The following is a 15,197-nucleotide window of genomic DNA, read 5'->3' on the forward strand; positions in this document are numbered from 1 at the left end:
TCGATCTGAACATGGGAGTTGGTTACTGAGGATACAAAGGCTTCTTTAAAGCAGTGTATGTGTAAAGTAACTGAACTGTGTTTGTGAAAGCAAGGTGGCTGTTTCCATGCTCATGGATCCTGAAGTGTGAGAGTTGTTAATATGAATTGCTGGTTCTGTCTCCATCCTGAGATGGCTGTAGAAGGAAGTAACTTCTTATTCTTGTAGCCATTAATAGTCCTGCAGGAAAAGATGAATGTCTTAATGATATTTTTTAATATTCTAATTGGGTGTTTTTTTAATGACAGAAGAAAATTGGCCAAAAATTAAGTGTACATTTGGCATTTTTCATTAGCTTCTTATTTTGACTCCAGAGTGGTGGACTCTTAGTTACACTACTTTTGGATACAGTCTAACTACCTATCTTCAAATAATTGAAATATAAATAATAATATAAATAATATAAATATAAAATAAAATAATATCTTTAAATAATATTATAAGAGAGACTTAATTCTGTTATCCTGTAACCATTACTTGAAATTAATACATGTTTTTCTCATAATGCATAAAATGATATCTCTCTACACAAATTTGGTTTGAGACATACTAGTCCAATTTGCATTGAGATGTTTGACTCCAATAGAAAAGTGGTAATTACTATTTTTTAAATTGTACTTAGATGAAATATAATATTTATCCACTCAAGAGTTGCTTTTACAAGATTGCTAGTACTACAGGAGCGCTCATTATAGTTTAGCCTTTGCTTTATGATATTCTATCTTTTCTGTTGATTTCCATGTATACAGCTGTTGCAAAACTAGTTTGCTTTGGGCAGTGGTGTTTGTTGAGAAGGGAGTCTTACCTTAATTGACCTTGGATGTAGGATTATCAGCGAATTCCATTTGGAAGGGACTTTGGGAGATCTGTGTTCCAGCATCCTACTCAAAACAGGGTCATTTCAGACGAATTACCAGGTTACTCTGGCCATTTCCCAGTGTGTTCTTTCAAACCTCCAAGGATGGGAATGCACAACCTCTCTGTGCAGACTTTTCCACTGATTTCACTGCCCTCGTAGAGGTGGGGGGTTGTGGGTGTGTGAGTTTTTTCTTATGCAGTCTGAACCTCTTGTATAAGTTTTGCTTGAAGATCCTAAAGGAGAGTTGAGAGGAGAATTAGTCTAATGCCAACATATTCTTGACCGTGTGGTGTCTTAAGATGTGACATGATCTATCACAGCTGTATCTTTGTCTCCTGCCATGATGATGGTGTTGATCATTACATTTATTGATTGCTTTCTTTTCATTGTGTTTTGCTCTAGACAGAGACTGTGGTATAGATAGTCATGATCTTAGTGGTAAAATTCCATCAGTCATACTTTTTCTATAGTCATTTAGTTGTTAAAACAAACTGATCTTAATCAAGTCTTCAGAGATGTAACATACGAATTTCAAGTAATTCTTACTCTGTGCAGCTTTTTGTAAAGTTCAAATTAGTTCTTCATAGGACCTATAAAATTGATCATATGAAGCACTTTTTATCCTAGTTGAAAATAGAAAAATTTGCTACCTGTTTTTTTTACTGGATACTGAATAGGTGTTGAGAATACCATAGTCATTTATTCAGTTACCTTGAAATAAAAGCAAGTGCTTAAATTTCTGTCCCTTTCTACCTTCTCATTGTATGTTTGTCCTCCAAGCATCTTTGTTTACTATCTGAATATGCTTTAGTCTTTTTATGTATCACTGTATATTATGACAGCCCTGTAATTTTGATTGTTTGAATGCATTTTTGGAGAGTGTGACAAAGTTTAATTGAAAGAACTTTCTTATTTTATAACTGAATCAGTTCAAAAGGGGCAAAAAGTTAACTTTATAACTGAAAAATGCAGGCCTTAAAGAAAGATCTGTCCCAGCACAGTCCACACCAGAATCTGAGGAGCCTGTCCAGCCTGCTGAAAAGTCATATGTCGAATCAGGTAAGACCTTTTGTGAATCGTAGGTGAAACAAAAGACATGATTTGAACTATAATTCTGTGTCATTAACATGCAGACTCTTTTATAGATTTTGTGTTGCTTATCTACTGAAACTTATTTAACTGGAGTCATTGTTTATAACTTCGTATAAATCACTGACCATGAAAATTGTAAAATGTCATGGTGACCATTGTAGGTGTATCACATTAGAATAACCTTCTGATGATGTACGGTTGTGGTTTAGATTGATTTCCAACTATATATCTAACCAGAATAGCAACAGATTCTTCACCATAAAAAAGAAACAAAACCCTCTCAACAACCAACTTAATAAGATAATAAAGTACTCACTTTTCTGCTAAAATTACTAGTATATAATAAATACAATAAATGGAGTTCCTACTGTAAAAAAAAATAATTAAACATTTTTAAAGCCCTATACTATTAGTAGAATGGATTAGAATTAAGAGATATTTTTAAAAAAATCTTTTACATGTCACATTTCACATATGTGATTTGCATTAGTGTTATTCAGAGAGTGCATGTTTTTTCCTGATTATTGAAGAGGCTTATCCTATGTGATGTTTATGTGAACCTAATACATAAACATGCAAATCCAGAGCATATGGCCAGTGGAATCTATGGAATATAGATTTTGTTTCAAAAGACTTGCATTACTTTTCTTAGGATATCAATTATAAAATATATCAAGATGTGGTTTCCTGGTTGGGAGGTTTTTTTGTGTGTGTGTGGTTTTTGTTTTTGTGGGACCATTTTTCGTAACTGGTGCCATTTTGAGTCCTTATTTGAAAATGCAGCTGTTACTTGGTTTAGAGCTTTTTTGTCAGATGTGTCATTGTAGGGTTTCTCAATGTTAATTTCAGGACATTTATATGAAGACAACACTTCATACAAATTCCTATTATGTCCTGGGCTGGTGTGTTGGATGGCATTCACTTGTCCATGAAACCAGTTTGTGATTTCTCCTGGCAGTTCATAGCAGAACAAGACCTTGATATTGTTATGTATCTGTTTTCCCTGTTTATGAAGTTGACAGGACCCTACTTCTGCAACTCACATTTTGTTGTCAAATATGACTTCCTAGTGCTGCTGCCTAAATTGTAGGAAGAAATGGATGAAAGTGTTAATAAATTAATTCCTTAGAAGAGAGGTCTTGGTTTGAATAGTTACCTGAAGTTGTTATTACCACAGGAAAAATATATGTGCAAAAAATGCAGTGTAGATAAATTCTTCCAATTCGTCTCTAGATGGACAAATCTGATGTGATTGTTGCATACTTTCTATGTTGGTGAATAAGCAAGACAAAATTGTTTTTCTAATTGTGTGAGTTGCAGAGGTTCACCAGGTCAGTCTCTAGGGTACTTCGTGAAAGGGATTAAGAACATTATTGAGCATACTAAAAGCTGCAAGCCTTGAGTTAATGTTTAGATTTTGCCTTTTGCGCTCACCTTCACTGCAATTTATAATCCTTTTAGAGCACAAGACTGCTGACATAGAATTGGAAGAAGAAATTCAATCTGTTCTTCATGAAGCTCTCCATTCCCATCCTGGTAATGCATTAACACTTAGAAATCATTGAAGAGTTTATAAATACTGCCATTGGCTAGATGAATCTCAGAGTCTGGTTTTGGAGTGCACTTAAAGTACTTTTGCCTGCATAAAGCATTCAAATCTACTCATTTGTCATTTTCAAAAAAATTCAGAAAGTTCAGTCACCAAAGCCTAAAACTATGTCTTCTTATCCAGACTTGTTTGGCAGTAATAGCTCAAATCAGTTATTTAACAAAACCTTCCTGAAAACTCTGTGTAGAGGGCAAGAGTGGACAGAGCAGAGCTAGCCTTTACTGTGAGCAAAGAAGGTCCTGGCAAGTTGGGCTTATAATGCTGGACTGCACAGATAAGTTTTCTGTAACTCCCCATTCCCTTTGGAGACTAGCTGGAAAGCACAAAGGGTGTACTGAAGACTGAATTCTGGTAATAGAATATATGAAAGAAAATTTATTCACTAACAATCTGCATTATTGATTAGGAGAGAGACATGAAGATGTAGATGAAAGTGTAAGTGACCAGTGGCAAGTAAAGGAAGAAACACATGGGGAAACTTTTGAAGCTCCTGCACCAGATGACATGCTCAGAGAATTTGAGACTGAAATTCCAGAAGCATATGAGACACCAGACTCAGTTCAGAAAGGTATCTGAATGACTAAATACATTTTATAAATAAATTTCCAAAAGAAAACCCAACCCAGACAAATGGAAATGTGACTCATTAAAGCCTAGACTTGTAATTTCTGCTTAAAACAGAGCCTTAGGAAGTGCCAACCACACCATTATCTAGCAAATGCATATAATTTAAGTCAAAATGGGGAATTTTAATGCTATGTGTTTTGGAATCCAGGTAACCATATATTATTAATTGCTACTCTATGGGCTTTCAGCAAAATTATCTGTGCTCCAAATATGAATATCTCTCTCCAATAGAGGCATTCATATAGAATGGTTTTGGTTGAAAGGGGTTTTAAAGATCACCTAGTTTTAACTCCTCTGCCACGAAGGACACCTTTCACTAGACCAGATTATTCCAAGCCTGGCCTTATTATATCTAGCCTGGCCTTGAGCATTTCCAGGAATGAGGCATTCACACTTTCTCTGGGCAACTGTTCTCTGAAGCACCATTTCAGTGCTTCGTCACCCTCACAGTGAAGAGTTCTTACTTCATATCCAATCTACTCTAAACCTGCTTCCTTTCAGTTTAAAGCCAAAACCCCTTTCCTATCAATACATGCTCTTGTAAAAAAAAATCCCTCTTCAGCTTCTTTGTCCCCTTAAGATCCTGAAAGGATGCAATTAGGTCACCCCAGAGTGTTTTTTCCTCCAGGCGGAACCCCAGTTCTCAGCCTTTTCTCACACCTTTGGAGAGGCTTTCCATATCCAGTTTTTCATCTACCAGCACCCCCAAGTGCTTCTTGGTGTGTCTGCTCTCAATCTGTTCATTCTCCATCAGTGAAACCTGTATGGAGTCTGTTTCTGGACCTTTTGGTTTATTAAACTAAATTTTAAAGTTTATTAACACAGTCTTTTCTATACTTTATTCTCATTCTTCTTTCATTCAAATATGGCTCCCTAAGAGCATTAATTAAATTTAAGTCCTGCAGAGATGAAGACATCATATAAAGAAGATGCTCATATCTTGTCACTTTGGAGCATTGACTGGATGATGAAAATTAAAGTCAAAATATTAAAGCAGAGTCATATGATCTAAATCCAGCTAGGGGAAATTTTTCTGAATGCTCTTTATTTGTACTGTTGAAATTTTTACTTATATGTCTTTATACGTTTTGATAAAACTCATGTTATCGATGTCATATAAAAGTTTTGATGTCTGGAAGTGCAGTGAAATTCTTTCTTCACAACCAAAGTAACTCTTCACTCTGGGTCTATTAAACCTCCTTGTTTCTGTATATCTCTTATTCATCCACAACACAAGTCAAAGTAGAAGACTAGAGGAGAAATTCAAATTCTGTTTACTTTAAATCTTTGCAATTAAGAAGACAAAGTGAACATATTCTTCTTTCCTCCAATTTATTCAGGATTTCCTGTGGAGAGTCCTCTTTTTTGAGAAAATGTGTATAAAGTTTATTCATATATACACATTCTCAATATTGTATATAAATAAAAGAGTAACTTTTTTCAGTCTCTGTATACAGATCCTGCTGCCATTAGGGGAAATTTGCTTAGAATTACAGCTTAGAAATATTACCGTTCTTACATAATATCTGTTAGAGGGTTTGTGTTTTTGTTTATTGATTTTAAAACTGTTAAAATTTGTGCAAATGTATTTATTTCTCAGATGCTGATCCTGTGGTGGAGGATACTGGAGCAGTGGAGTCTGAACCATACGAAATTCCAGGTATCTTTGTTTTTCAATACTCAGTAATAATGGTTTTCTGCCTCAAAATAACAAATTACATGAGAGAGAAAAATAGAAAAGGTTGGACTGGTTTAGAAATAGATAATTTTGAATTTGTTTTTTTTCCTCTCAATAACTAGTTGTTATTGTCTTGGAGAATTTTACTTTGGGATGACTGTATCATACTTGCTTTTGAAAATCTTTATTACAAATAACAGGTGACAGGTATAGAAACTTTGCTTTCATTGGTGCAAAAACTTTTCATTTTCTATGTGTTTCTGGCTGTTGTGTATTATTGGGGGCTGGGTAGGCAAGTGATCTGTGGTTGTACAGTCTAAAAAGAGAGAGTGAGATTTATTGCTTGTATTGTCTTCAGGCACTCTCTATTACTAAGGTTCTTCTAGAATATTTTTCTTGGCATTAGGAGCATCCCGTTTTTTGTACCTTTCCTGCAGAACAAACAGTTTCCTTCAGAACTGTTTGTTCTTTGTGGCTGACTCTGCTATCAGAGAGTGAAGTCAACACCAAGGACATAATTCTGAACTATCCTTGTTCTGTCTTTCTGCACATCTTAATTAATCTTGAAAGCTTTTTGAAATTTGGCTTGGACTAATCTGATTACCTAATAGTCATCTTCATGTTATGCTTGCCATGTACAATGGTATTAGCTCATCTTTCCCATTATGAAGAAGCATTAAGTAGATATTGCAATTTCCCTGCTGGCTGATAAGTATTTTCTTCAGGATTCTAACCATGTTTCTTTACAGTGTGAACAGTCTCTTGCATTTACATTAGACATTGATTTCTATTTGTACCAGGCTTCTTAAGTTTGACTCAGTGTTAGCTCTAGACTTTGCAGTTGTGTTTGGTGTCACAGATGTGGCAGAAAAATAGTTGTATTTGTTTGATACAGCTAAAACTGTTTATTCCAAATTGTGTAGGGGATAACTGGTTTAGAATCCAAGCTGCCAAAGTCAAAGAATAAGCTACTCTACCTTCACTACTGTGTTTTCTCAGATGTGTCATAGTGATTATATTAACAACATTGAAAAGAATTGTAGTTATAGAGGAAAATAACCCCCAAATTTAGCTAGGTAATGAAAGGAAGTAAATTGCTCTAAATCTGAGATGCCAGAAATAAAGTATGTATTTTGCAAGGTCAGTTTCTGGTTCATATCTTGACTTCTATAGATCCATCACCAAGTAAACCTCCTGCACATTAATAAAGAAGATACCTTGCAGTTTTAAAGATAGAGGATGTTTGCATTTTTTCTTCATATAAATATTAAAAAATATTGATGGAGACCCGTGGCTGTCGTTGCTCTAGTTTTCCTACAGAGAGTATAGCAGAAGGCTGGAAGAGAGGCCCAACACCTTCCATTAGGTTGCCACGTGTCAAGTTGCAAGTGTCAGTATATAAAGTTTTAGTTTTTCAGTTTTCAGCTAAGGAGCTACATTTAACCATTGACGGACTCATTATGGATACAAGTTAAAACTATGAAATATTAAACATATTTCATATTTTTAATTTCAAGGTATTTATTTGTTCATATTTAATTTACAGCCTTAGATGATTATGTTGCAGATATGGAAGAGAGAGTAAGTGATCCAGACACTCCAGGTTTGTAAATTTTCATTACTTCAAATGATAATACAATCACACTTTTTAAAATGTGCTACAAAGTAATGTGTCATATTGACTGTTTCTTCACAGTTTTATTTTCAAATGGTTTTTAGATAGTTCAAAGTAGGCCCGATTTTTATGCCGCTATGTTACCATTATATTTGTGAGCATAACACTCCGTGAATCCAATCTACAAATACTTAGATCTAAGTATTTTGTTCTGTCAGGAGTTTCCCAATCTAATCAATGTATTGATTATCCAACACCTACTTATATTCCTAACTTTAAGTCTAAATACAAATATGCATACACTTGTTGTTTATGGTGTAGTTCCTGGCTGTATTTTATAATTCATCTGTCACTTTCAAATAAGATATTGTAGTATTAAGTCACTATGATTGTTTCTTTCGTTTTTAAGCTAAATATGTTACTTTTTTAAGCTCTCTTGTGTTATTTAGCTGTTGCATGAAAATTCAATTTGAATATAAAATATTAAATATTTCTATTTAAGGTGATTCTGAGATAATGCCACAAGATACTATGGAACTTTATGCAGGTACAAAGTCATCTTTCTTTTTATTGAAGATTCACTGAATTTTGACCCAAAACCAAGACAATGAGACACGACCAAAAAAAAAAAAAAAAACAAAAAAACCCCAAAAAAACAAAGCACAACAATATAGACATAATAACTTCCTAAGGAAATGATGTTAAAACCTACATTGAGTACTACTTTTCTGTAATGTCAGCCAAAAGGGCAGAATAATACTTTGAGGATTGAATTTCCAGGAGAATGGATATTGGTATTTCAAATTGTATGGAAGTGTTTCTATGGATAAAAAATAGTTTAAATAGTGTGATGTCAAGAAGAAGGTAATATCTCTTAAAGTTTTTTAAAAGCAAGGAAGTCATAACAAGAAGATGCCAAAATTACTCTGTAGAAGTTGGCTATATATAAAATGATTTATAAATAATTCAAAATCCAAATATTTATGAATATTTATGAACTGTATAAGAAAGCCTGCTGATACTGCTTTCTTTAAGTCTGTCTTTTGATGCCAGAAAATCAATCAGTTCTTCTCACGGGATCTTTTAGAAATCTTTATCTTTGCACTTTTATTAACTTTATTACAGTATGAACTACTATAGTTTCAAATATTTTATTTGAATAAACTTTACATTGTTTGGGTGTGTGTGCATTTGTGTGTCTTTATTGCCTTAAAATTCCATGAATTTTCCCACTCATTTTTCTTTTTCTTTAAACAGAGGATAGAGTGCATGAAGATTATAGTGAAGACCAAGGTATGACAGCTGCTATATTTAGCGAAACTACAGTATCAAAATCTTTCATTAATACACAAGTGGAATTACTTTGTTTAAAGATTTTCCATGCTGCCACATTAACTTTGCAAGTTCTCAGCTAAGGTTTTGGGTTGTCTGTTCAAACTCCCTGTGTTTGTAATCAGTCAGTCAATCTTATAACACTGGTCCAAGTGTAGAGTATGCATGATCATTATATTCCCATCCTGGTCCTAATGCCATAGTTTGTGCGTATGTGGAATAAGAATGTTGAAGGCTTTGCCATTCCTTTTTCCTTGTGAAACCCTGGCCTGGTCAGATGTGGTTTATTGAATCTGTTTAGCTCAGTATCACCTTTTCACCTTTTCTTTCTCAGTATCACCTTGTCTGCCACTACTAGTTCTTTGGGAGTTACTGTTTTAGTTTGATTTCGTTGATGATTTTCTAATGATTGCTGAAACCCAATTAAAGCAAACGAGAAAAATAGTAGTCACAGCCTTGAAACAAAGGTGTGTGGTTGTGATTCCTGCTGTGTTATCCTTCTGGAGACTACCACATTTCAGAATAGTTAAACATACCTTTAAGGCACTCTTGTTTATTTCCCATGTTTATGTAACCTGAGCAAAGGACAGGGTTTCTTCAAAATATTTGCAACAGAAAACCTTGAGGTACATTCTTTGTTATCATGAGGTAAATTCCAACATCCTTCTTTGGGATAGAAGTCAAAATTCTGTTGAAAGACTTTCAGTGGCCCAAAGGTGTACTTAGCCCTTAGCCTGTGTCTTTCTCAGTCTGCAGAAAATAATTATTTGCCTCAGTTATGGTTCCCTTGACAAGATGTCTCAGCAGTAATAGGATAGAAAAGCAAGTGACTAGGTTTTTTTCCCAGGACTTATTTTTTACTTGCCTTTCCAGGACATAGTTATTTTATGATCAGTTCCTAATCCTGAATCACTTATCTTGCTTCTCACACCTAGATATGAAGAAGTGCAACTTCTAATCTTTACTTTTCATGCTCTTTCATAAGTATTGGTAACACAAACAGAAAATGCTTTCATGCCCTTGTGAAGAGACATCTATATCTGCTTTTTGACTGGGTTGATCAGGAAGGTTACAAAGTAAATTGCATCATCTTTTTTTAAAATCAGTTCCAAAAGCATTTAATATTCTGCAGTCTATTCTGGCACCCCAACACAAGAACAGTGAATCACTGTATTTTGTGAGTCACAAAATACAGTGATTCATTTAATTCAGGAAGCAGCGGTTTCATGTGCAGTTGCCTCTCTGGACTGCAATGAGAGTTTTAAATAGTATCAGATAAATCCCCCTACACTTTCTTTATTCTTGCCAGTCCTCTGATTAGGACAATAAGGAGAACAGGAGCTTCAATTCTTTTTCTCAAAAGGAAATTCTGAGGTAGCATGTGACTGTCAAAAAAACCCTATTATTCTTGGCTATTAAATTGTCAGCCTTCTTTATGTAATAAATTATTCCCACAGTTCAACATAATCTATAGAAAACTGCTTTCCTCTTCATAAAATTTGCCTTTTCACAACATAATTTTACCTTGCTTTCAAGTTCTACCTTGAAGGCATTCTGGTTGCGAGAGAAAACACAATGCATCCTTTGTACTTTTTAGAGGAATTTAATTTCAGAGCTCCAGCCTGGAGCAGTTGAGAAGAAAAAGTCCAGTGGGTTGAGGCTGCCTTTCTGTCACACACCATTTTTTTCCTCTCAGTTGAGTCTGATTTCAGTCCATGGACTTTCAGGTATGTTCATGTTCATGTGCTAAACACCATCTTAGCAGTTGCACCTGTTTTTCATCCCTTTTGTCTTTAGGTTCATCTTTCTTGTACCTTTTCGCATGGTTTTGGTTGGATTGAAAGTGAAACAGATTTACTTTGTTTTTAAAGAAGAGCGATTTTGGCTCCATTTTTCTGAAGTGAAAGAATGCTTGGAGGCCATTGTGGAGATCTGAAATCCTTCCTTTCAAATGTGAAGCTTGTGGTTTTGGCATGGGCTCCAAAACTGCAGCTGAACCCCAAAAGAAGATTCACATTAAAGCCTTCATATGCAATTGTCTGTGAAATCAACAGAAGTATAGCTTTGAGTCCATTTATCTTGCCCATTTCTATCACGTGTTTCCCCTCTTCCGGCAAGACCTTCTGGTGAAATATATTCTTCAATCCTGGTGCTTTCTAGAGTTCTCAAAGCTGAAGACAGTGCAAGATGATTGCTGGCAAGAGCAGTCCAATTTCTTTTGTGACTCTGGCTTTGTGAAGCTTGGTTCTTAATTCAGATCAGGAACTACTCTTGTAGGATCGCTGTAGTCACATCACTGAGGTTATTGCTAATGCTAAAAATTCTTTAGTGGAAATAAATTCCCACAGTGGAGCGTGTAAATGATTGATAATAGAATTTGGAATTCAGAACTCAGTTTTTGTACATAACTGCCAGTTTTATGAAGAGTTTCCTACATTTTCTGGCTGTGAAACTAGAGAAGGAAAGCAAGCTTGAGATTTTCATTAGAAAGAAAGAGTTCTGGATGGTTTTTTTAAGGATATTCTCTAAGAACTCTTTTTCAAATGAGTGTGGGGAGACCCACACAACCATTAATAAGATAAACAATATCTTAAAAGATACAATGATAGTATAAAGGTGGGTGGTTTTTGTTCTTTTTTTTTTTTTAATGTTATGTAAATAACCTTTTTCAGATAAGGATTAGTACCTGTTGGATGATTAAATTATCCAAACTGAATGACCTTTTTCAGTCTAAAATTCACTGTAAGTGTATATTAAAAATTCAGACAATGGATAGCATTTTGTCTATTTTCAGACATTATCTAAAATGAAATAATGAATATTCTTGATTTGTTTCTTTTTCAGAATTACAAAAATTAGGCTGACTGTGCAAAGATTAGGAATGTAGGAGAATTGTAACAACTGTACTGAATGATAGATCTGTTGCAATTGTTTTCAGCATTTCATCTGTGTGATAGAAAATCTTGAAATTTCATCAATATGTACACATATGGTTTGGGGTTTTTAATGTAGAATTTCTACTACAAGCTCCGGAAAGGCTTCATATATCTATTCCCCCAAACCAGGGGAAGTTTTTTTTGAGGCCTTTGCTTTTGCCGTTAACAAAATAACTGTATGTTTAACCAGATTTTTAGAATACTTTGTGCATATCAACCACCCAGGAATTTTATTTTCCTTTCCTTTCAGAACCAAAACATGAAAAGCAGACTGACGCTCAAGATACAGGTGTATACCTATCTATATATATATATATATATATATATATATATATATATACACACAAAAATATTTTAGGCAACTTAGCATAAAGATAATAGACTTAATCTTGCTGTTTATATATGTTGAAGTACACAATCTCTGTGACCTTCAGTCATGCCATTGCCTGTTACGGCAAAGGTTCATCAGAGCCTGTATTGTTATGAAGTTAGATTTTTGACTCTGAATTGAGAAACTTTGTTCTAATATGCTGTCCTTGAGGATTCATCTTTAAGGTCTCACCCACACAGAGTGGGGTGTCTGAGGCTTTTAGTGGACAGCTGGGCCACAGTAGTTCATCACAGACACTGCTTCTTCAATGACCCCTCCTCATAACCCCGCAACCAGTGTGTAACATCTTTCAAAATGTACAGGCTCTCAGTGCTGGCTCTGATGCAGACCTCTTGGTGCATTTGTCTAATTAGTAGAAGCAATTACAGATTATTTGTCTGCAGTATTCTCTCTGGGTTCTGTATACTTTGTTGTTTTGAAATGCCAGCTCTTTTGAGAGTCATAACTGAAAAAACCTGCCAGTCATTTAGTTTAGAAGGAAGTCAAGAAGTTCTCTAGTGTAAATAAATTGTAAGTATCTGTTTTGTCACCTTTGTTGTCATAATCTTAAGAGGACAGTCACAGGAGTTAAAAAAGTGCCATATTAAGAGAAAACAAAAATAAATTATTTTTTCAGTAGAATCCATTAAGTTGTAGAATTTTTGTTGTGCTTCAGGAAGGAAATTAGGACTCTCAAATGAATTACATGTTTATACAAACAAGACTTCTAAAGTTTATAGGTATGCAGGTTTTTTGGTTGGTTTTCACTGTGTCTAGGAGATGGAATTGCAAAGCAGGAGCATGTGAGTACTTGAATGTATTTAGAAAGATTAAGAAGTGGTTTTAAAATTTCAGTTATTGTATCAGAATCCAAACAACAATTGCTGAAAAGGTAAAATTTTGAAATAACTAGCTGATGAATAGAAGAGCTATTTAGCGAAACAGGAAAGAATATTTACAGTGTATTTTTTTCCCCTGGAATTCATCAAAGTGTCTGCTTGTTAATGTCAGGTAAACATGTCTACCTGCTGGCTGTGTTCTTTTGTGTAGTGTGTAAGTTTCATCGCTTGAGGACTTGACTTCATTCTTGCTCTGTATTGAATGTTTTCTTAGCTGTTGAGGACCTTCCAAAGGGGGTGAATGAAGCCACAGGGCCAGGTATATATTTTATAATTGTGATCTTAGTGTTTTGATGAAATATATACGTTTGAAAAACAGATTAAAAAAAAAAAAGGCAAGCTGATTATACACTTTTTTTCCTTTTTATACTTACAGAGGAAATTATTGAAGATTTTGATATTGGTAAAGACCTCTCAGGTATGAAATTTTATAGCTTGAAAAAACTTTTTGCTTCCATTTATATTTATTAATATAATTTAAAAAAAACCCAAACAAACAAAAGAAAAACACAGCAGAGAATAGAATAGTGGAATAGTTTGGATTAGAAGAGATATTTGAAGATCATCTTGTTCAATCTTCCTGCCATGTCTGGGGACATCTTACTCTTAGTCACCTTGCTCAAAGCTCTCTCCAGCCTGACTTTAAACACTTCCAGGGATGGAGCATCCACTACTGCGCTGGTCAGCCTGTTCCAGTGTCTCACTACACTCATCATGAAGTCTCCTCTTTTTCACTTCAAAATCTGTTGTCTTGTTGCTCAGGCTTGAGTAAAAAAAAATCTCTCTCCATCTCTTTTACAAGATCCCTTATTGAAAGGCTGCGGTAAGGTGTCACTGTAGTCTTCTTTTGTCCAGGCTGAACAGTCCCAGCCTGTCAGCCTGCCTTCCTGGGAGAGGTGCTCCAGCCCTCTGATCATCTTCATGGACCTCATCTGAACCTGTTCTAACAGGTCCATGTCTGTCTTGTTCTAAAAACTCTGGAGCTGGATGCAGCATTCCACAGGGGGTCTGGGGAGAGACTCCTCTTCAGATGCATCCATGGATACAGCTGGCCTTCTGGGCTGGGAGTGCGCACTTTTGACTCATGTCCGGTGTTTTATCCACCAGAATATCCAAGTCATTCTTCACAGGGATGCTCTCAATCTCTTCTTCCCCGAGCGTTTATTGGTACTGGAGGTTGCCCTGACCCTGGTGCAGGACCTTGTACCTGGCCTTGTTGAACTTCCTGGCATTCTTATGAAGTGCTTATTCCATTGCTCAAATTGGAGCTCTGTGGTAATTTCCCACATTACTACTCAGAAAGGTTGTGTTGTAAGTTTTTGTTTTCTGTATTGTTTCTGAAGAATTTTAAATGAATAACGTGTTAAATGTAATTTAAAGATCTGCTCTAAGAAGTTAAGCATTTTGTTAAGGAAGTTTTTCTCAAACATGATGTTGGTTGAGTCAGCTAGAGCAAAGCGATCTAAGCAGTTTAGCCTGAGCACTGTGTGTAGGATTTGATGCTATATTTATTTAGGCTTTCTGTTTAAAAAAATGCATTCTTGTATGATTCAAAGGGATAACATACATTGTTTCACTCACAACAATTGAAACTAAAATCCTTCTGGTGTGCAGTAGAAGTGTATTTCTAGTAGGCAAATTTTTGGATGTAAAATGCATTTAATACCATTTTTCCTACTCTCCAGTTAACTGAACTCTTCATTTTTGTTTGATACTAATTCAGTCGTGTGGCTGTTGGGAAATAAAAACAAAATTATGAATGTAATGTGAATAACTTTCAACACTTGTTTTCTGTCTAGGAATAGAAAGTAAGCAAACAGAAGATGATGTGGCCATTGAACCAGAGGAATCAGGTTTGTATATTGTTTTTTCCATGCATTTTCTACTTTAAAAAATTAATAATTGGGAATGATAAATTCTATGGAATAGGATTCTATGCTGCAATAAAAATACATTCATAACTTTTTCTGCACCTATTTTCTTTCAAGGACAAACATATCTGTGTTTTTGGAATCTAGCATCTTGTTCTTTTTAATGACATATTTAGTGGCATGCAAAGCACTCTTCAGTTTTAGAAGTCAAGAGTGCTTTTTTACAGAAAAACTTGTACCAATAAAAATGACCATATTTGGTTATATGAT

The 15,197-nt window shown here is 34.9% G+C and overlaps 1 protein-coding gene across 4 annotated transcripts in view; it reads left to right on the forward strand.

The window, feature by feature from the left end:
* The window catches only part of ASPH (aspartate beta-hydroxylase), a 113,723-nt gene that overhangs the window by 37,484 nt on the left and 61,042 nt on the right, over nucleotides 1–15,197 (forward strand). For all 4 annotated transcript variants that reach the window (XM_041473731.1, XM_041473735.1, XM_041473734.1 and 1 more), the window contains 8 exons: nucleotides 1,871–1,957; nucleotides 3,452–3,526; nucleotides 4,006–4,167; nucleotides 5,827–5,886; nucleotides 7,451–7,507; nucleotides 8,022–8,066; nucleotides 8,777–8,812; nucleotides 14,856–14,909. In XM_041473731.1, coding sequence (XP_041329665.1) covers nucleotides 1,871–1,957; nucleotides 3,452–3,526; nucleotides 4,006–4,167; nucleotides 5,827–5,886; nucleotides 7,451–7,507; nucleotides 8,022–8,066; nucleotides 8,777–8,812; nucleotides 14,856–14,909 — 576 coding nt within the window. The remainder of the gene's footprint in view (nucleotides 1–1,870; nucleotides 1,958–3,451; nucleotides 3,527–4,005; nucleotides 4,168–5,826; nucleotides 5,887–7,450; nucleotides 7,508–8,021; nucleotides 8,067–8,776; nucleotides 8,813–14,855; nucleotides 14,910–15,197) is intronic.

Source organism: Pyrgilauda ruficollis, unplaced genomic scaffold (genome assembly GCF_017590135.1).
Source record: "Pyrgilauda ruficollis isolate IOZ18807 unplaced genomic scaffold, ASM1759013v1 scaffold30, whole genome shotgun sequence".
Classification (NCBI taxonomy): Eukaryota; Metazoa; Chordata; class Aves; order Passeriformes; family Passeridae; genus Pyrgilauda; species Pyrgilauda ruficollis.